The sequence below is a fragment of the Myxocyprinus asiaticus genome, chromosome 11 (assembly GCF_019703515.2).
Source record: "Myxocyprinus asiaticus isolate MX2 ecotype Aquarium Trade chromosome 11, UBuf_Myxa_2, whole genome shotgun sequence".
NCBI lineage: Eukaryota > Metazoa > Chordata > Actinopteri > Cypriniformes > Catostomidae > Myxocyprinus > Myxocyprinus asiaticus.
Window position 1 is genome coordinate 51,986,263 of NC_059354.1, and position 23,738 is coordinate 52,010,000.

The window sequence follows — 23,738 nt, forward strand, 5'->3', positions numbered from 1 at the left end:
TAAATGTGTTGTCACCTGTGTCACATGTAGACACACACACACGCACACACACACACAGTATTAATGTGTTGTCACCTGTGTCACAGGTATGTAGATACACACACACACACACACACACACAGTATTAATGTGTTGTCACCTGTGTCACAGGTATGTAGACACACACACACACACACACACAGTATTAATGTGTTGTCACCTGTGTCACAGGTATGTAGATACACACACACACACACACACACACACACACACACAGTATTAATGTGTTGTCACCTGTGTCACAGGTATGTAGATACACACACACACACACAGTATTAATGTGTTGTCACCTGTGTCACAGGTATGTAGATACACACACACACAGTATTAATGTGTTGTCACCTGTGTCACAGGTATGTAGACACACACACACACACACAGTATTAATGTGTTGTCACCTGTGTCACAGGTATGTAGATACACACACACACACACACACACACACACACACACACAGTATTAATGTGTTGTCACCTGTGTCACAGGTATGTAGATACACACACACACACACAGTATTAATGTGTTGTCACCTGTGTCACAGGTATGTAGATACACACACACACACACACAGTATTAATGTGTTGTCACCTGTGTCACAGGCATGTAGACACACACACACACACACAGTACTAATGTGTTGTCACCTGTGTCACAGGTATGTAGATACACACACACACACACAGTATTAATGTGTTGTCACCTGTGTCACAGGTATGTAGATACACACACACACACACACAGTATTAATGTGTTGTCACCTGTGTCACAGGTATGTAGAGACACACACACACACACACAGTATTAATGTGTTGTCACCTGTGTCACAGGTATGTAGACACACACACACACACACACACACACACGTATTAATGTGTTGTCACCTGTGTCACAGGTATGTAGAGCGGTTCTTGTGAGTTCAGTAGGGTGAGTTTCCCGTGCGGCTGTAATCGGCCCTCTGCTTTGCCCTTATTGGCTGCTTTCTTGTCGCTCTCAGTCTCCGCCTCCTTCATCTCCTCTGTGTCACTCAAACACTCAAAGAATTCCTCTTCGCTGTCGCTCCACGAGTCCCACGACTTCCCAGGTGACACTTCAGCGGCCGGCGGTCCGGCAGTGTCAGGTGCCAGTCTGTTCTTTTCTCTGCCACCCTCACTCTTCCTTCCAGTATCCCTCGCTCTCTTGCGCTCGATGCAGCAGTTCAGCATCTGTGTGTGATTGTAAATGTGTTCTGATGAATCATGTGACTTTAGATCATTCACAATCATGAAACCAGGGAAGTTCATAAACACACACCTGCAGCTTCTGATGAAGAAGACAACACCTGAGATCAGGAGCTCCACTGGACAGCCTGAAACACACAAACACACACACAAGTCATGCATTTTCACAATTCTTTATTTAGATATAAAAATTCCAGCAACTTTGTGTGTGTTTTCTTTACTATTGTTCAACTGTAAATACGGCGTATGGGTGTTTCTTCAACTTCGGGCAGTTTCAAGTCCCAAGGGTTAATTTGTATTAAAACTTTTCACCAGGCCTTCATCATTTAATTTTGGTACTTTTGAAATGTGTTTTATGTCTAGATTTGATTGTTTTAGGGTGCTTTCACACTTGTACTTTTGGTGCGCACCTGAGTTCGAATGACGTCAAAGTTCGGCTCGTCTGGATAATGTGAACGCTGTTTTCCGTGGTCTGTGGTACGGTTCATGCTAATATGAACACAATCATCCCAAATCACGGAAGTGATCCACTTTTGATGACGTATAATTTGCATCTTTGCAAGCTCCCGATCGCAATTATTAAGGTTTAATGAATTTCTCATACCAGCTTGTGTCCAAATAAATCCCCTTCAGAGAGCAGCTCACATTCTTCACATCTCTTGCAACCCATCTGCTAATACTCTCCACATCATTGCACATTCAATGCATCCATGGCAGACAAACATAACTGTTGTTTTGTGCATGTAAAGTTTTGGTGGTAAATCCACAGAGATGAATACTTCAATAACACAGCAACATTTCCAGCACAGAATTCTATTAAACACAAAACAGAATTTAAGATGGAAATGAATTTTCATAAATCTCCTGTGATGCATGAACACACACTGATGGACATTGTTAGGAGACACATAAAATCGACTAGTGAGAGTGTGAGAAACATGTTTAAATGAAACTTTACTTTCTAGAAGTCCACAGAGATAAAAGTGCCTGAAGTGGAAGAAACACTCTTCGACATTCGGCCAGGGCGAAATATTAAATATTTCAGATATATTTAACAGTTTTGTTTAGCACTACAAAATGAAGCAAAACTGTGAATATCTGAGTGATTTCAATGCACTTTTGATGTATTACAGACACATATGAGCTGCTGCACTCCAGATATCAGTCACAGTAATCATTATTCTGTGTGTCGCTCGTGTGTGTTTGTAACGCTGTTGTCTCTCACCCGTAGATGAGACAGTTGTTTTCCCAGCGGTATCTCATCTCCAACACAAACTCCTGCCACAGGTGAGCGACGGCTCGCACGCCTCCATGATAGAAGTTCACCATACAGATACACAACGCCAGACGAGACGTCAGACTGTCAGCGGGAGCCGATTTCAGCTGATTATACAGATGCTGTTCACACACAAACACATTTACACACTCAACCATATCTGATGTGTTACATATAACATAAACACCAGCAGTGTCATCTGTGTTTCATTCAATCTTACAGCATGATGCAACACATGATATCACCAGCTCATCTGGAAACTAATTTAGGCTTATAATTTATAACAGGCATTGTTCAGCGGTTGAGAAGCAAAACAGCAAACTCACATAATCTTCTGATTGTTTTTCCTGTTCAGTGTTTCCTCCTGTGTTTTGTTGTGTAGACTTCACATCACTAGAGTCTGACTTATCTACAGAAGCATCTGGAAAGAGATACTGACACACACACACACACACACCTTTTAGACTGATTTAAAGCACTATTTTACATTATTATTATGTTCTCAAATATGCTAATAGAGGGGGAAAACAATTAGTTTTGCATTATACACTGCTCTAGATGATAATCATTCAAACATCCGCTCCAAGACATTTCATTAATCTTTTACACAAACTTCATCTACGTTTATTCTGTGTCTGACAGCATTCAGAAACACTTGAGTCACATCTACACTAAAAACATCACTAACAAAAGGCCAATCAGCTGAGAGCACACGGCAACAGTAGAATGAAAATAAAATCTATTGGTATAAAACAGACTTTTCGTGGGTTAAATTAAAATAGCGCAACAATCTGATACATCATGCTACTTTTTGTCACATTTGCAACACACACATCCAGTGTACAGACACAATGTAACACACACCATGTAAATGTGCTAATAACCTGCACAAATGTTACATGCGGTGTGGCTCAGTGAGACAATAACACGGCATTTGTCTATTCGATTAAAATGGACAGTTAAATATGACTGGAGATGCACAATAATCATGTTTACCTTGAATAGTCGTGACAGGCCCTTACCGCTAATGCTAGCTAAGGAACATGTGAGTACTCATGGTGATTTCTGTTTTACCATCACAGAATCATGTTTCCTCACCAGCAGGATTGAGTTCAGCACATCATTGCTCAGAGGCGACTCCTCGATCCGTCTGTGTCGGCGTATACGTTTGCGTGCGCTGTGAACCATGTTGGACACAGAGAGTTTGGGGATGGGGACCGCCGTGGGCTCCGTCAGTTTAGACAAGGCTTGAGTGATGTCACTGTTGTCTACAGAAATATCACATCAATGGACACAGTCAACAAATCAAAGACACAAAAAACGACCTCAAACCAACAAGCCTTCACATACCGACAGAAAACACTAAAAAAATGTCTTGATAAAACACCAGAGATGTTTAATGATAACTTAAACTTGTCCACACATATGTGGTTAATTAATCTCCAGACGGAGATGTTAAGCCTGACCTTTGCCCTCCTCCTCTACTGAGTTCCTGCCCAGAATCTCTTCTGTGGTTTCCTTCCGACAGCAGAGCTTGAAGAACTCCATGAGGAACTCCCCTGATGGAGGAGCAGAAGACATCACATTAAATCTTCATCTTCTAATGCACTTCTGTGTCACGATCATCCGTTTGTGTCATTCTTACCCAGCAAACACTGAGGATTGTCGGCTTTCCGCACTCGAACAGACCAGTGAGGAGCTTGAAGAGGATCCAGATCACTGCGAGACCAGAAGATCAATACACACAATATCAGATGATCAGAACAAGCATGTCGTTTGGAGAAAACTTTAGCTAAACTTGGAGAACCTCAGCTAACACTAAACATCCTTATGATACACATGCTGCTTGACTTAGAAAACTCAGACCATGAGCTGACAATCCCATAATAATCAGAATACACGAGCAGCAGCAGACAGGAAGTAGTCCATCTGAGCAGCAGATGTCGAGTGCTCCTGTCAAAGGGAGTCTTGTTTTATTTGAATGTTTTTAAGGAAGTTAAGCTCAATTTACAGCATTTGTTGCATAATATTGATTACCACAACAGATCATTTTGACTCATCTGTCCTTATATATATATATATAAAAAATGGTTACAGTTAGAGGCACTCACAATGGAAGTCCATAATCACTAGAATGCACACAGGATGTGTCTGCATATTATATGCATACTTCCCTATTATGTAGTGTGCCAAAAACAGTATGCCACAGGAGTAGTGTGTCCAAATCCACAGGATTCATGAAACAGTATACGAGAAATACCTGGACGATCCACTATTTCTGGCAAGATTCTGAAGTGCGGATCAAATGGACACTTTACTACTCCATAATCCCTCGGGAGCTGAGGAGACGTCATGTTCAAAATGCTGGACTTAAAAGACCGGTGGAGAACTGTGAGCCAGATGGCTCTTTTCAACTGTAAGTGATATATATATATATATATATATACACACACACACACACACACACACACACACAGTTGTGCTCAAAAGTTTACACACCCTTGAATGTTTGGTCTTGTTACAGACACACAAGGTGACACACACAGGTTTAAATGGCAATTAAAGGTTAATTTCCCACACCTGTGGCTTTTTAAATTGCAATTAGTGTCTGTGTATAAATAGTCAATGAGTTTGTTAGCTCTCACGTGGATGCACTGAGCAGGCTAGATACTGAGCCATGGGGAGCAGAAAAGAACTGTCAAAAGACCTGCGTAACAAGGTAATGGAACTTTATAAAGATGGAAAAGGATATAAAAAGATATCCAAAGCCTTGAAAATGCCAGTCAGTACTGTTCAATCACTTATTAAGAAGTGGAAAATTCGGGGATCTCTTGATACCAAGCCAAGGTCAGGTAGACCAAGAAAGATTTCAGCCACAACTGCCAGAAGAATTGTTCAGGATACAAAGAAAAACCCACAGGTAACCTCAGGAGAAATACAGGCTGCTCTGGAAAAAGACGGTGTGGTTGTTTCAAGGAGCACAATACGACGATACTTGAACAAAAATGAGCTGCATGGTCGAGTTGCCAGAAAGAAGCCTTTACTGCGCCAATGCCACAAAAAAGCCTGGTTACAACATGCCCGACAACACCTTGACACGCCTCACAGCTTCTGGCACACTGTAATTTGGAGTGACGAGACCAAAATAGAGCTTTATGGTCACAACCATAAGCGCTATGTTCGGAGAGGGGTCAACAAGGCCTATAGTGAAAAGAATACCATCCCCACTGTGAAGCATGGTGGTGGCTCACTGATGTTTTGGGGGTGTGTGAGCTCTAAAGGTACGGGGAATCTTGTGAAAACTGATGGCAAGATGAATGCAGCATGTTATCAGAAAATACTGGCAGATAATTTGCATTCTTCTGCACGAAAGCTGCACATGGGACGCTCTTGGACTTTCCAGCATGACAATGACCCTAAGCACAAGGCCAAGTTGACCCTCCAGTGGTTACAGCAGAAAAAGGTGAAGGTTCTGGAGTGGTCATCACAGTCTCCTGACCTTAATATCATCGAGCCACTCTGGGGAGATCTCAAACGTGCGGTTCATGCAAGACGACCAAAGACTTTGCATGACCTGGAGGCATTTTGCCAAGACAAATGGGCAGCTATACCACCTGCAAGAATTTGGGGCCTCATAGACAACTATTACAAAAGACTGCACGCTGTCATTGATGATAAAGGGGGCAATACACAGTATTAAGAACTAAGGGTATGCAGACTTTTGAACAGGGGTCATTTCATTTTTTCTTTGTTGCCATGTTTTGTTTTATGATTGTGTCATTCTGTTATAACCTACAGTTGAACATGAATCCCATAAGAAATAAAAGAAATGTGTTTTTCCTGCTCAGTCATGTTTTCTTTACAAATGGTACATATATTACCAATTCTCCAAGGGTATGCAAACTTTTGAGCACAACTGTATATATATATATATATATATATATATATATATATATATATATATATATATATATATATATATATATATGTATATACACACACACACATACACACACACACACACGTGCTTGTTTAACAAATCCAGCATAGATTATTTCTGCAGTTGTTATTATGTCATATATTCACCCCATGTTCCTGGATGATGTCCAGAATCTATTCATACTACTCACCAGCACACATAATGAACACACTGTTTACCAGCCGAGAAGTGCATTCTTCATCAAATGCAGTACATACTCCGACAGTACGTGATTTCAGACGCAGGAATAGTTTTAAAAGTATTGCCACAGTATGTTAAGATTATACTGTATGTTAACATGATTTTTGTGTGATCACATCGCTGATCACACAGCTCTCTGGAATACTCGATTCTGATTGATCAATTGCAGCATCTAGTGGTCTGATATTTCTGAGTAACAACCACACATCTGGGGTTAAAGTGATATCAGACCGCTCATCCGGGTATTGCGTGTCATCTTTCCTACTACTTATATAACTCTGCGATCTCTACTAATTACATAATTTCAACTCAAATCAATGTTTAATGTCCATTTATTTATTTGGCAAGTAGTCGTGTAATAAGCCGGATAACGTGCAGTCAGACGGTCACTTTTGCCAAATAAACACCAACAGAACTCCGAAGCAAACAGGAGGTGGAATTCAGATGTTTCTGGAGACTCTGCGGTCTCTTTCTTCTCACATAGTAACAATTTCTACTCAAATCAATGTCTCATGTCCATTTATTTATTTATTTGGCAAGTTATATCCAATGAAATACCAGATTTATCCTTTTTTTTTATATATATATATATTTTTTGTGGTAATCAACATTATGCTGCCAGTGCTGTTAACCAAGTTTAACTTATTAAAACTGAAATATTCCTTTAATTGTTGCTTCAGACGGATGTCTTCAGCCCTTCAATCACGTCTCAATGTTTTATCAGCACCTCACATCTTAAATGCTGCATTTTAAAGCACGAGTGTCAAGATAGTTGTTTAACTTCGTGTGTTCTGTCTGTCAGTTGTTCTCTGATGAGATGTTTTTGTGAAGTCACATCCTTTCCAAACGAAACGCTGAGCGCCACCCATGACTCGTACTGAAAGGCCCCCACAGTGAGTCTGGTTTCTCTCAAGATTATTTTTCTCCATTAATCAACATCTTATGGAGTTTTGTGTTCCTTACCACAGTCGCCTTCAGCTTGCTCACTGGAGTTCAAAATACAATTATTATTTAATTATTTATTTTTAAACTAAATTTACAATCATATTTAATCAAACTACACAATGATGACTCTAAGACTTTACAGATATTACAGTTTCATTTTCATGATTGCATGATTTTCTGTAAAGCTGCTTTGAAACGATGTGTGTTGTGAAAAGTGCAATACTATTAAAAATGACTTGACAGTTCTGAGAGTATCCAATCACAAAATACAAGTCACACAATTGTTGTGTTCTCGTGATCGATCACTGATCGTCACTCCTGAGTACTTGAGTACTCATGTTCACCGCTCGTATGTGTTTGAGATATGACATTAGAGCTGGCTTAAGTACACTTCATAGTGCACTCCTTTATCATACACAGGTGTTCATGTTTGTTCTACTTCAGAAGTGAGAGTTCATCACCATACAGCCACACGCTCAATGCAAACGCTGCAGATTTGATGAAACAAAGCAAATAGTGCTAATGAGACACTACACCACACCAAGCAGCATTTCGACACTCCACTAAAAAGGCGTAAAATCATTCGGCGTGAATCGATTTGGGCTTTGATTCATTCAGCAGCAGCGTTGAGATTCTTCAACATGATCATTGCAGACAGCTTTCTTATGAGGTGATGAAACATTAATCTGACACTGAGTTTCTTGTGCATGATGAATATTCATGAATTATTCACATGCATAAAAACATGACATCACTGTTCTATTTTCATAGTTTTGTGATGTGAGGGACAGTGAAATCTGCTGAATACTTACGAATAAACATCATTATCCACAACGATTCCCTCCGTCAGATTCGGCCACGTTGTTGAAAGGTGCAACTCACTGACAAAAGAAAGAAAAGCAAAATGGACATTTGATCTCAATTTCATTGACATTTGGAGTCTTTACTAATCCATTCATTGCTTCATCAGTCACTTGTTGAAAAGTAAAATGTGAAAGATTATCCCTCATTTCTTTATAAACAGATGCGCATCTTTTAGATAAGAGCTCGAGCTCTGAAGGTGTGTATGGATCTATTTAATCTGATGATTTTATTATTATTATTATTATTATTATTATTATTATTATTATTATTAGATATTTCTGCATCTGGCTGGGCGTCTCCAGCAGCTCAGATGGTAAAAAGTTAGATAGAGTCTAAACTTAAATCAGGGCAAATTTGGGGATGTCTGTCTAAAAACTCTCTAGCGCCACCAACAGTTTTATATTTCAAGTAAATTGTTGCTTATAACTTTTGATCTGGATGGCATCAAAAAAACATTTTCTCTTCTGATTGCTTGGGTCACAGAGTGTTTGAAGGTTTCTGTCGTGTAACGTGCTGTGCAATGTGGAGAAAATGCAATTACCCTGCATACTTATTTGATTATTTTATATATGTATTTTGATACACATATTTAGACAATGTATTAAATATAATATTTTGTTTAGAAGAGATACATGAAACTATGAGTATTTGTATACTACTGTATGTTTACCCATTAGTGTTGTATGTATTAAATAAGGTAAACATAATTTATTACATACAGTTTAGACCAGAAAGAACACGTTACTGTAGATAGGTCATGTCTGAACATGTTGTGCAGACAAAATGTCGGCCAAAGGAGATAAGAGCAGAGAGAGAATATGGTTGGCAAAGTAAGATTTATGGGTGTACGAGTGAGGGGCACAGAGTGGGATAAAGACGAGACTGTTTTGCTGTGCAAGTATTTTATTTGATTTAGAATAGAGAGAAAAAGAAAGATATATTACCATGGATAGAGAGTTAAATTTTTGTGGACAACAGCGGAGAAAAACTTTAGGCAAAGACTTTAAAGAGACTTTTGTAGGAGGACTCAAAGTTACAACTGACGACACCAGCTGGGCAGTTACCGATAAACAGGACGTCTATAAAAGACTGATGCAATGATAATTACATCAGATGCTGCTTCATTTTGAACAGTATCTCAGATGCCTTGCTGATATTGCCTTTGATAGAAAAACTTTTTTGATCTTTGTACTTTATTTTTTACTTTTTATTTACCTACAGTTGAAGTCAGAAGTTTACATACATCTTAGCCAAATACATTTAAACTCAGTTTTTCACAATTCCTGACATTTAATCGTAGAAAACATTCCCTGTCTTAGGTCAGTTAGGATCACTACTTTATTTTAAGAATGTGAAATGTCAGAATAATAGTAGAGAGAATGATTTATTTCAGCTTTTATTTCTTTCATCACATTCCCAGTGGGTCAGAAGTTTACATACACTTTGTTAGTATTTGGGAGCATTGCCTTTAAATTGTTTAACTTGGGTCAAATGTTTTGGGTATCCTTCCACAAGCTTCTCACAATAAGTTGCTGGAATTTTGTCCCATTCCTCCAGACAGAACTGGTGTAACTGAGTCAGGTTTGTAGACCTCCTTGGTCACACACACTTTTTCAGTTCTGCCCACAAATGTTCTATCAGATTGAGGTCAGGACTTTATGATGGCCACTCCAATACCTTGACTTTGTTGTCCTTAATCCATTTTGCCACAACTTTGGAGGTATGCTTGGGGTCACTGTCCATTTGGAAGACCCATTTGTGACCGAGCTTTAACTTCCTGTCTGATGTCTTGAGATGTTGCTTCAATATATCCACATAATTTTCCTTCCTCATGATGCCATCTATTTTGTGAAGTGCACCAGTCCCTCCTGCAGCAAAGCACCCCCACAACATGATGCTGCCACCCCCATGCTTCACGGTTGGGATGGTGTTCTTCGGCTTGCAAGCCTCACCCTTTTTCCTCCAAACATAACGATGGTCATTATGGCCAAACAGTTCAATTTTTGTTTCATCAGACCAGAGGACATTTCTCCAGAAAGTAAGATCTTTGTCCCCATGTGCACTTGCAAACTGTAGTCTGGCTTTTTTATGGCGGTTTTGGAGCAGTAGCTTCTTCCTTGCTGAGCAGCCTTTCAGGTTATGTCGATATAGGACTCGTTTTACTGTAGATATAGATACTTGTGTACCCGTTTCCTCCAGCATCTTCACAAGGTCCTTTGCTGTTGTTCTGGGATTGATTTGCACTTTCGCACCAAACTACGTTCATCTCTAGGAGACAGAATGTGTCTCCTTCCTGAGCGGTATGATGGCTGTGTGGTCCCATGGTGTTTATACTTGCGTACTATTGTTTGTACAGATGAACGTGGTACCTTCAGGTGTTTAGAAATTGCTCCCAAGGATGAATCAGACTTGTGGAGGTCCACAATGTTTTTCTGGGGTCTTGGCTGATTTCTTTTGATTTTCCCATGATGTCAAGCAAAGAGGCACTGAGTTTGAAGGTAGTCCTTAAAATACATCCACAGGTACACCTCCAATTCAGTACACCTCCTATCAGAAGATAATTGTCTAATTGTCTAAAGGCTTGACATCATTTTCTGGAATTTTCCAAGCTGCTTAAAGGCACAGTTAACTTAGTGTATGTAAACATCTGAGCCACTGGAATTGTGATATAGTCAATTAAAAGTGAAACAATCTGTCTGTAAACAATTGCTGGAAAAATTACTCGTGTCATGCACAAAGTAGATGTCCTAAACGACTTGCCAAAACTGTAGTTTGCTAATATTAAATCTGTGGAATGATTATAAAATGAGTTTTAATGACTTCAACCTAAATGTATGTAAACTTCTGACTTCAACTGTACAATTGTTTTGACTGCTAGAAAAGAAACTGTAACCAATAAATTTAATTTGATTTGATTATAAGAAATTTGCCTACCCAGGCTTTAATTTTATTAATGTTTTGAGATTGTGAGCGAGAACTTACCACAAAGGACTCTTCTGTCCAGATTCTAAGTATTTTTAAAATGCTTATTTAGGCCAGATTCGACTTACTTTACCTAATCTGAGAATAATAAGAATACGGTAAAAGGTGTTAAGATACGCACCACATAAACTATACAGTAAATACTGTCAGATGTTTCTGGTCAAGCTGATTTAATATGTACTAATCTACCCAACTGGTTCAAACTCAGAGTTGGAAATATTTGTTCCCCCAAAACTTTGTCCATATACTGTATAAAGTGTATTCTGAGCACTAATTTATCTTCCAAAAGTCTGTAACAAAACAAACAGATCCAACAACAGGAAATGAGACTGCTGTGTTTGTCCATCATCACAGTACTGACGAGTAATATTTCTATATGGGTGAATCTCATGAAAAATACTCAAATCAATAGAGAGAAATAAGAAATAATATTTTGCACATTTAAATTCTCATAATATCATTCACACTGTACAACTGCATACTTGTGATCATGATTGTATTTGTTGTATTTAATTCATGCAGTTTTAATAATAAAAAAAACATGATTGTGTCTGGAAAGGATCATTTTCATATGCATTAAAGAAATGAGATTTAGATGTTTTTCTAATTACTATAATGACAATTAGCACATTTTGCTATTATTGATGTAATAATGTCACATTGCATTATTGGATTGTGCTTTACGTTTGAAGGTGCAGTGTACAGTACGCCGCTGGCATTATACTTACAGCTATAGTCAAATCTATTTTCGTCACTTTCCCTCTAATGCAGTTCGGTGTTTCTGTGCTAAGTGTGTTTCAAACTCATACATTAATTACCACTGTGACCTTTGCACACAAACACACCTGATTGGATCTTCACAAGCTCCGAAAGGAAGTTTGCCGAACTCCACGCCCCCCACCTCACCCGCGAGAAGAGCATCAAAGTCTGAAATAAAGATTCATTTTATATTAAACTTTGACTTTCATTATAGCTTAAGATTACCATTGCAGCATCAAAGTAATATACAGTGCTGAAATTAATCAACTGAGGATATACATAGAATATGATCTTCTGCCTGTGTCAACATGTCCCATAGAGTTTAATACAGAAGTAAACACTCATACAGCGCTCAATCCACTGAGGAAATATAATATTGACAGAGATCTTCAGACTCCATGGCAACAATCAAAGCTTCTGAAATGTATCCAACAAAAACATCTGCAAAAACGATCACACTGCAGAACATCGATAACTCTGTGTCTGCTGCGCCTCGTCTCAAACTCTAGTGAGCTCCCTACATGGACAGCATTTCGATGAGAACGTTCAAACGCCTGTGATGGCCAAGAGTGCTGTTTATGTAGGCAGCTCACATGGATTTGAGACACAAATGAGATTTATACTCTCAGCGTTCGTAATGTGCTTCATTTAAGTTAGGAGAGGCTGTGCTCCTGTAAATGTTTTTGCATTACTGCACGCTCTAGTGAATCATTGATTTTGTAAAATGCTTACTACATGATCAATAAATTAGGATCTCTGGGTCTGTCACAAAATACTGAGTGAAAGAAAAAGTAAACAGGAGTCTTTGGTACAGACAGACTGTCTAACTGCCCATGAAGAAATCAAGCTTTAAGTTGCACATGAAGCAGCTCCGTCACAGAATGAAACTCGGTTACACTGTGAAAGCGTGATGACTGATTGTACCTGGCGGCTGCTGAGGCCATGAGCACTGCTGCCAGTCCTGCAGAACATACGTGAAGCGAATGGAGATGTTGATGGGCGGCAGCGGCGTCAGTGGGCAGCCCTGTGACATCATCACACCAATGAGGGAACACCAACAATACAAGAAAAGTCAAACTGAACTACAGAATAATGAATGTGTGTTCACTGCTTTATCAGACATCTGCATCTCCACGTCAGCTGAATAACGGTACAATCACATACACCCTTAAATGACAATCAATTCACTGCAAGAGAATCTGCTCGGAGAACATTCATATAAAATACATAGAAAAGTTTCAATACAAGATGTGTTGTGATTAGAAGAGAGTTCTGTTTAATAAAGATGACAATGAATGACTAGATAAACCTTCAGTGAGGAACTTCTCGACAACCAAAATCTAAATGATGGCATTTTTGCAGCAGATATGTGGGAGATATTGAAGGAGAAATAAAGAAACATTTGACACGCTGGAGAAATAAAGAAACATTTGACACGCTGCAGAAATAAACTGATTCATGTAACAGTGTCTTCAGACTGAAGCACAAGAACAAACGTCTGATGCTCCTCAATGCTTCATTTCTACAGTCAAACATTCAGACATTATCTGCATGTTCTGTGTGTGTGTGTATGAAACACAACTCAACGTAAGATGATCAGATGTTCCTCTGTACTCACAATCTTGTTCTTGAAGACGTCCAGCAGTCCTGACAGGTGGTTGTATTGACTGGGAACTTTACGCAGGTGCACCATCTCAAAGTCTGTACGAATGCCCGACCCCTGACACTCACCTGAGTACATCCTCCTCCACTTCTGCTGGATCTGAACGAACAGCGGCACCTGACTGAAAAACACACACACACACACACACACCTGCTCTAATGACATGGTCTCATGTTCAGCACAGTAATAAACATTGCATGACACAGACATGTTGTGATATTTACGGTCTGTCTTACAGTGTTCAGCAGTGACACTAACACAGATCAACAGCACCACCTAGTGTCACCACGGCAACAGTGCCATCTGTGCCACACTGAACCCATTTAATTTATATTTAATAAGGATTTCTTTTATTAAGAAAAAACACAAATAAAGCAAGATGAATCTAAGAGGATACTCCTGACATCAGTCAACAATCAAACATCTGAACAAAAGAAGTTCATTCAGTCACTCACAGCTGAAGTATCTCTCAATACCCATAATTCATGCCGTCATATGAACCACTCAAGTGAATATATTACAATCACAAAACGCAATAAATCTACACATCCACATACAGCATTCACACACACACACCTGCGCATGTGTTCACACAGACACTATTGACACTAATGCAGGAACACATGCATCATATGATATAAATATAATGATATAAATCATGGTATAAACGCACATGCATGTGTGATTAATGACATCAGCAAAGGAAATGATAAAAAGTCATTTTTTAATCCAACAACTATTTGAAATTGACAGATGTTTTACATTTAAAAGATTACATTTGAGCCAGTATGGACATAATTACTATAATAACGATTACGAATGCATGTGATACAAATTAAATCAAGTCATTTTTATTCGTATAGCGCTTTCACAACAGCTTTACAGGAAATTATGCATTAACAGAAAATAAAGCTGTAATTACAGCTTGTTAAGGGTGTTTTAAAGGGACTATTTGAATGAGTGATAATTATAATGATTATATTTTTACTTTTCCTAAAGATGTGAGTGGTGCTTGCCAGGATGCTCTAGATGGTTACGTCTGTTTTATCGTCCTGCAGCAGGTGAAAATGAGTGTGATCTCTTAGTACAGTAACAGCACAGCTCTCCTCAACAACACTCGTGATCTGAGGGATCAATTATGTCTGTAGTGACAGAACAGTAATCAGGATTTTCTTTTGAAGAAACTGTAAACGGTGCTTAGCCATGCAGAAGTCTCCGCTGCTATGCTAGCGGGTTATGGCGGGTGTTTAAGTTTCGCCCAATGGGTGCTGGAAGTGTTTCAGGAGGAGAGTACAAAGCCAAATCACAGTAACTACAACAACAGTAAAACTTTTTGCAGTGAAATGGCTTTGAAGTTGTTTGATTGTGCATCCGAATGTAGATTATAAAAGCTAAGGGCCTCAAGATGATTTGAAATGGTTTCACCCTTAATCACTGTTTGGGTCATTTTTGCCCAATTCCCACTACTTAGTAGGTCCTTGTGTTGGCGCTGTTACTCACCTCAATCCGGGTGGTGGAGGACAAGTCTCAGTTGCCTCCGCGTCTGAGACCGTCAATCTGTGCATCTTATCACGTGACTCGTTGTGCATGACACCGCGGAGACTCACAGCATGTGGAGGCTCATGCTACTCTCCACGATCCACACACAACTCACCACACGCCCCATTGAGAGCGAGAACGACTAATCACGACCACGAGGAGGTTACCCCATGTGACTCTACCCTCCCTAGCAACCGGGCCAATTTGGTTGCTTAGGAGACCTGGCTGGAGTCACTCAGCACACCCTGGATTCAAACTCACGACTCCAGGTGTGATAGTCAGCGTTAATTCTCGCTGAGATACCCAGGCCCCCTCATTTACTTTTTTTTTTTTTTATAAAAAAGGTTTCCTTAATCTGAGCGGTACAAGGCTTGGTGACGTATCATAAACTTGCCACCTGAACACACAAAAAATATCTGGACTACATTCAATGTGTCTTTGTGGTTTTGTCAAACAGTCCCCAGTTCATACTGTTCGGGTCAAATTTGACCTGCCATAGTATTTATTGAAGTGAAGATAAAATGTCCTTTATTTGAACATAAATGAATTGAGTAATTTAGAGGTACTGTAAATAAGGTCACAAGTACCATAAAATCTCATGAGAACTGCATAACTTTAGTGTTTTTACTTTAGTGAAGATTGTTTCATTACATAAAAAAATATAAAAAAGATTTGTGGGTCAAATTTGATCCGAACAGATGGAACGGGGTTCTCTATTGATAAGTGTACAAGGGGTTATTCTTAATTAAAATGCTAAAAACTGCTAAATGCCTAAATGTAAACCTTGTAAACTGGCATTATTTTTCTTAGTTTTAATTCAACAACTCCCTTCAAACAACTTGTTACTGAAAAACATACAGTTCATGAAACTTCTGAAACCAAGAAAATTGATCATGTTGAATTATTTTTATCTATTGTCACTCTTATTTTGTCTTAATAAAAAAGGCTGAACTTGAACAACAAGCCACTTCGTCATTATTAACAGCAGAGGAAGTACTGTAGAGTCTGTCACAGGAGCGATTATAGTCTAAGAGACATGATTTTAGTTTTAACTCAATTTTGACAAAATATGTAGTTACTGTGTTTTGCCTTTGAAGGGCTTACACTCAGCTCTCACTCCACCAGCACATGTAATGCATCAACACAAAGGCAATAATGAAGTGATGAGAGAGAGCAGGAGCAGCGCTGGTGTCTGTCTCTATGTGACTATAGACAGCTGTCTCTCTCTGCTCGTGTGTGACATCATCAGCGTGTAAGCGCTCACTCACCAGCCGGTGTTGGCGAGAGCGATGGACACTGAACTCAGCAGCAGGTTACATTTAGATTCACTGATGATGGCTTCACAGTTTGCTCCTGGAGAAATCACCAAAAACTCACGCACACCGTACCTGAAAATAACATCATACACTGAATATAGAGTACAGTACTGTATACTGTATATAGTTTAGTTTATAACACGTCTGGGTGCTTCCGTAACATATGAACTTGATTTTATCCATGAAAAATTTATTGAATGGTGTCAGGTGTCAATATGACTGGTGCTTTAAGTGATGAATTCAGGTGAAAAGAAAAGTTGTTTTCAGAGGTGGAGCAAGTTTTTACATTTTGATAAAAGATTAAGACAAACATTTCTGGGGGGGGAATAACATGCACCAATGAACGGTTCACAATGAGATCAGAGTGCATTTTGAATTCATATTGACAGCTTACCATCGGACCAGACAGTGAGCTCGAGGAGGAAAGTCATTGTTCATGCACAGCAGGTCCTGCATGGCCAGAGGAAACGCATCTGAAAACACACAAGAGGAGTCAAACTACAGCTGCAGAGCTCAGAGGGGTCAAAGGTCAATGATCTACTGTACCTTCCTCTGGTTCATCTCTGCTCTCATTCTCTGCTGTCTCTTGTTTCAGATAGTGATGTGTGATAGTAAACTTAAAATCTGCAAAGTTGATCTCTTGAGACGTTTCCTCCCAGGAACCGCTAGTGAACTCGCCCTGAACACAGTTAACTTCTGTCAGCCACCGGTAAAATCGCTCACTTTCATGAATGACCTCTTATTATTGTTATTATATGGGTTACTGACAAATGATGTTGTCTGAGATCTTTTTAGGAATTTGTAGGAATGTAATCTTTCATTCATTTTTGAAAAACATTCATAGCATTTTCTCCAAAAGAAGTGATTTAGGGTCAATGATGTAACACACGTTTTTATCCAGATCTATTAAATTATTCAAAAATACATAAAAAGGGGGTCTGGGTATCTCAGCGAGTATTGACACTGACTATCACACCTGGAGTCGTGAGTTTGAATCCAGGGCATGCTGAGTGACTCCAGTCGGGTATCCTAAGCAACCAAATTGGCCCGGTTGCTAGGGAGGGTAGAGTCACGTGGGGTAACCTCCTCGTGGTCACTATAATGTGGTTCTCGCTCTCGGTGGGGTGCGTGGTGAGTTGTGCATGGATGCCGCGGAGAATAGCATGAAGCATCCACACACGCTACGTCTCCGCGGTAACACGCTCAAGTCACGTGATAAGATGCACGGATTGACGGTCTCAGACGTGGAGGCAACTGAGATTCATCCTCCGTCACCTGGATTGAGGCGAGTCACTACACCACCACGAGGACTTAAAAAGCACATTGGGAATTGGGCATTCCAAATTGGGGAGAAAATCAAAAAATACAAAATGCAGTTTACACAAAACAGCATGTTTTCAGTGACTGAGTTCAAAGTCGTTTTGATAATATTTTTGAGACTTCTATTCAAAAATATCATGTGGTGTAACCGTCCGGAGACAGTACAAAAACCTAAGTCTAATTAAAAGTTGACATTCTTTAAAACGAATATTGCAGAATAATCATTTATTAATATTTCTTAAACAATTAAACAAATGTGTTTTTAAAATATGATTAATATTAACTAAATCAAAGTCATGTGGTGTAACTAACATGTAGCTGTTTTACTGTCATGTGTCAAAAACATAAAACAGAGAGGAGTCCTTCAGACCCTCATGACTGCGTGTGATGCGATAAAAAAAAACATTATTTTGTCATATAATTAAATGTGTTTAGACATTTTTATGAAAAGGCACATTTTGTTCAGGTCAAATGGAGTAACCATAAGAAATATTCTTGATATTTTTGACTGAAAAATTCATGATATTTGTTAAAACAACATTTTTCACCTTGAAATAAAATTCATTATTTTCTTTTTTTATGAATAATGAAGTTGTGTAAACTCTCAAGATGCAAGGAAAGTATTTTAATATACTTTACATGATGGTTACAACATATGATTTTCATATGTCAATGATTGAATTAAAAATGTCATGAGGTGTAACTATCAAGTAAAATATATTAAAATAGAGTGTGCACAACTTAATCGTGTATTTCAAATAAGTTTTTAACTACAGTATTTTACAAGGTAAAAGTTCCTCTCTCTCTCTTTTAATTTTTTTTTTAACAAATATCATGAAATTGAGTCAGGAATAGGAAGACGTTTTCTCAGGGTTACACCACATGACCTGAACATTATATGTCTTTTTTTAAATAAAAATGTTAGACTATCGGATACTTTTTAAAACTTCACACACAGTCATGAGGGTCTAAAGCCGTCTTTTCTGTCTTGTGTTTTTGTCAGATGTCTCTGGACACCACATAACATTTTTGACTTTAAGAGCCGAAGAAATAGGAGGTAACGTGACCTACGGGCATAATGTTCGGAGTTTTCTAGGCTCTTCCTAAAATCCCTCAGTAATGTAGATCTGGTCCAGTCCCAAACGAGGGGGCTGAAAAGAGAGGTTTGTGCGGTTACATCCGAAATGGATAAGCTGCATGATAAGATGGCCACACTGGAGGATCACGAGAGGCGAAACAACATAACGCTCATGAATTTAGCCCCCAGTCTCGGAGGAGGGGATGCCACTGGATTTCTTCAGAAGATGCTTCCGGAATGGATTCCTTCTCTGGGTCCGGAGCCCATTCCAGAACCCTGATATTCAAAGTGCTACTGTACAAAGATCGACAGGCTATCCTGGAAGGCAAAGAAAAAGCAACAATCCTATCCAGGATGCAGGGAGGAATATCATGTTTTTCACAGATTACAGTGCTCACATGGCCCAAAAGAGGAAGGCTTTCAACAACGTACGGAAAGATCTCTGGGCAAAAGGGATAACCATGTTCATGATTTATCCGGCTATTCTGAGAGTGACACATCAAGGCAAACAGGTGTCATTGGGAACTGTGCAAGAGGCCGAGGAGTTCAGAAGACAGCTAATGGAGGAAACCAGGACCAAGGCGACTGCTACACCGTCGAGACGGAGACTTGCCTTTTCTGCTGCGAGTTCGAGTGAGGACATTACATACTGAAGTGGAAATTGAACAGAAATTTGGACAAGAATGTTTACTGGACTAGGTTGTGATTTTTCCGTGTGAATGCTGCACATGGATTTTTCATGCAAACCTGAAGAGTTTTTGGTGCCATCGACAGAACTGGACATTAAAGAGCACCTATTACGGTTTTTCAAATATCACCTTTCATGTAGTGTGTTATATAGCTGTTTGTGAATGTAAAAAAGTCTGCAAAGTTTCAAAAATCAAAGCGCACGACAAATGGAGTTATTGACTCCCAAAAGAAAGAACCGATTCTGAACACCTGAAACGAGTCGTTAGTAATTCCAGACTTACTTCCTGTACTAACCTACCTAATTTGGTAACAAAAAACCCGCCTCTGGTCTTCACTGGCTGCTCGCGAACAGCTTTGACCCGCCCTCAAACACTACACTAAGCGGTAGACCAATCACAACAGACTGGGACATCTGACCAATCAGAGCAGAGTATGCTCTCTGAAAGGAGGAGTTTAGAATGAATCTTTTAGAACGGATCATTGAACGAGTCGTTTGAGACACTGGGAAAAAAAGGTAATGCTGCAATTTAAATTATGAGCAAATTAAAGTGTTTTTGACCTTGGATGCATGTAAATCTATTGTATGAGACCTTTAAAACAAAATTAGGCACGTTTAAAAACTATAATAGGTGCTCTTTAAGAAGTTGGTTGGTACCTTTTGTTTATTGTAATTATTTAGGTGACCATTAAAGGGTTCAATTAAAGACACTGAGTTTATCTGTGAGGACGATATCTATGATGGTCACTTTATAAAATTATGGGGTAACATTAAGAGATGTTTTAGTTTACATACATGTGCATGATGTTTGTTTTGCTATGGTAATTGTCACCTGGAACATGTTAATTACCGTTATAGATTTACTTTAGAAATTGACACATAATACAAGCCAAATATTTAAGTGTGGCATTATTGTGTTGGGGATCAATAAGAGCTTTAGAATTGTGACTGCGTTGTGATGTCACGTGTCTTTGAAACACTGGTAGGAGAGGGAAAATGGGGAGGGAAGTTTATTTGGGGGAGGGAGGGAGTTAACCTCAGTTGGGTTGCTGATCTGGTGTTTGGGCAAACAGACCAAAATTTGGTCCTCTTTTGGATTAAACTAAAAATCAGTGTTTGATAATGGTTCAAATATTGTTTTTGTGCTGGAATGATAACAGGGTTGAATATCAAGTTCAAACGAGTGAAATGATTCGAATTTTTACAGAACAAAAATGCGGAGTCATATTTAAATACGAGTGATGTGTCCCGCGTGCAAAATAGGACATATAAAGTCGTCTTTTATTCATGTGATAAATCCAAAACCAAAGGAACAATAATTCTTATGTAATGGAGTTTATATGTAGTTATTGAAAAAACTAATACCTGTCAGAATGGATTGGGACATTTATGTTTATTTCTGCACTTCTATTCCAGAAAACAAAAAAACAAAAATCGCTTTTGTATCAGTATATGCTCCAACGGTATTTGATGCTTCCTTTTTCCCATGGTTGGCAACAGAATTATTGGTGCTCTCTCATTACCTAACTTTCAACTTTATCACTTTTCCTTTCAATTACTTCCACTGAAAACATGATGAATACTTAATCAGCTCTTGGAGGGTGACTGAAGAAGTTCTGATTCAACCAGATAGGCTCCAGGATATAGTGTTTTCAAATATCACCAATAATACATGTATGCTTAATTATGGTCCAATCACAATTATACCATAGCTCATTTTAGGATAGTTGAGAATTAAATGTAATCTAAAGGCGCATTTTCACACGCCATTCTGGAACAACAAAGGTATCAGTTCCGGTAACAAACCCTTTAATCCAAGTCCTGGCTGGTCCTCTAAGAGTATTCATACACTTGGAGATATATATAATGCGAGTGAGCTACTTCGTTTTCAAGAACTCAATTTCTTCTATGATATTCTGGGATCATCTTTTTCTGTATCACTGCGATCGGCACTCCGAGTTTATGGTGTCCCATGGGGATGTGGACTAGAGAAGCCTCCAGTTATTGAGAGGATATTGGAATCTCCTTCTAGAGGTTTCATTTCCATTTTTTGTTCTTGGCTTTTGGAAATATCATCTTCTAATCTTGGTGTACATAAACATTGTGAAGGTGATTTAGGGGTCACGCCAGAGTCTGTAGCTTGGGAGGTAGTTTGGGAAAGGCATCAAAAAATCCAAACCATCAATTAATACATTTTAAATTTAGTCACAGAGTTGATTGGACACCCTTGTCTAGATATCAGGCGACGCAAACGTCCAGTTCAACTTGTGGTCCATGTACACAGAGGACTTCTGGTACTTTTAAACATGTGGTGTGGGATTGCCCAGAGGTCTAATAATTTTGGAAGAAAGCAACTTTTATTATGCCAGGATTACTGGGAAAGGACATTCCGACAGAACCAATTCTTTTGTTGTTTAATGACAATTCACATTTACAACTAACAGAAAAACAATGTAAGATCTTGCTGGCTGGTTTAACAGCAGCAAAGAAGTTAATTGTACAGCGTTGGCAACCTCCACACAAGTTACACATTAGGAAATGGTTATTGTACTTTAGGGATGTTATTATGATGGAGCTTTCAAAGGCCAGAATTCATAAAGTGAAGGCGATAGGATTGTGGGGAAAGAGTGCAGTAAAAATCCAGGATTTACTCCAAACATGAAAGAAGTCAATCCATAGAGATGTAGGCTAAAACAGGTTCTGTCAGCTAGTGTAATTCAGCAAGATTGTTGTTGGGTTTTGATTTGGTTATGTATAAAGATCTTTTATATATGTGTGTTAATATGTGTGTGGTGGGGATTCTAATGTGTGTACATATGTTTATACTGTGTATTTATATACAGTACATATATTGATATCTTTGGATGTATTGATGTAATTTGTAGGGATGCACCGATACCACTTTTTCTCTTCCGATATCGGAAATCTCAGTATCGGCCGATCCCGATCCGATACCAGTGTTGTTCTTTTGCATAATCAGTTTAGAATATCTTTACATTATTGTGTGGAACTAATTGTGAGTACTCTTTAATATGTAAAGAAACACAAACCTCTAACTGACACATTATTTCAGTATAAATGTATAGCTTATTAAGAAACACTTGATTATTAACTAGTATACTGGATAATGTAGCAGCAAAATTAACAGTAATTCCAGTCTTCAAGTCTTCAGTAGAAAAGAAACTAGTTTTCTTTGCAAAAATGTTTCAACTTGTATCTGGACTTTAAAGGATTCAGATCTCTCTCTTGTTCAGTTTAGTTGTAAGACATCAGTCCACTTTTCATTCACACAGTTATTATTTGGAACCCATTCAACTTAAATATTGTTATAAATTGTAAACACATACTAATGATGATAATAATAATAATAATAATAACTAATTATTATTATTATTATTGACTTTTAATTTGAAATACAACAGTACTATATCTCAATCGTGCACTTTTTAAACCCTCACGCTTTTATTTTGACATTCTGAACTCTCCAGGAAGTCCTGTATGTGTCTGTTTGTAGGCAAGTTCACAGTAGTTTAATTCGCTTCTTATTCAGATTCTGGTAAAATGCTCCTCCGGTGCCGTTCTAAATGCATATTATAAGTGTACCGAACTATTGAGTATCTACATCTGAGATGTTGTTCATGAGTAGCGCTCAAATATTGCGCACCGCTGTTAAGGATAAAAATATCCACGTGTGCATCAGCAGCCTGTGTGTGAGTTTGTGTCAACAGAGCAGCAGCATTCACTAACACGCTGGCGCTGCACATACTATATATTTACTTATTAAACACAGTCTTTTGAGATTCACAGAGCTATCGCATGTCTTCGAATAAAATGCACGAGTCATATGAACTGCTTTAATGCTGTTTTTATGG

The 23,738-nt window shown here is 38.7% G+C and overlaps 1 protein-coding gene across 2 annotated transcripts in view; it reads right to left on the bottom strand.

The window, feature by feature from the left end:
- Positions 1 to 23,738, bottom strand: part of rab3gap1 (RAB3 GTPase activating protein subunit 1) — a 45,962-nt gene that overhangs the window by 20,865 nt on the left and 1,359 nt on the right. For both annotated transcript variants that reach the window (XM_051710611.1, XM_051710610.1), the window contains exons 4-17: positions 17,327 to 17,459; positions 17,175 to 17,253; positions 16,733 to 16,852; positions 13,881 to 14,046; positions 13,187 to 13,286; positions 12,349 to 12,430; positions 8,470 to 8,538; positions 4,178 to 4,251; positions 3,999 to 4,091; positions 3,631 to 3,800; positions 2,859 to 2,966; positions 2,482 to 2,654; positions 1,330 to 1,384; positions 921 to 1,241 (exon numbers count right to left, since the gene is read on the bottom strand). In XM_051710611.1, the coding sequence (XP_051566571.1) occupies positions 921 to 1,241; positions 1,330 to 1,384; positions 2,482 to 2,654; positions 2,859 to 2,966; positions 3,631 to 3,800; positions 3,999 to 4,091; positions 4,178 to 4,251; positions 8,470 to 8,538; positions 12,349 to 12,430; positions 13,187 to 13,286; positions 13,881 to 14,046; positions 16,733 to 16,852; positions 17,175 to 17,253; positions 17,327 to 17,459 (1,743 nt within the window). The remainder of the gene's footprint in view (positions 1 to 920; positions 1,242 to 1,329; positions 1,385 to 2,481; positions 2,655 to 2,858; positions 2,967 to 3,630; positions 3,801 to 3,998; positions 4,092 to 4,177; positions 4,252 to 8,469; positions 8,539 to 12,348; positions 12,431 to 13,186; positions 13,287 to 13,880; positions 14,047 to 16,732; positions 16,853 to 17,174; positions 17,254 to 17,326; positions 17,460 to 23,738) is intronic.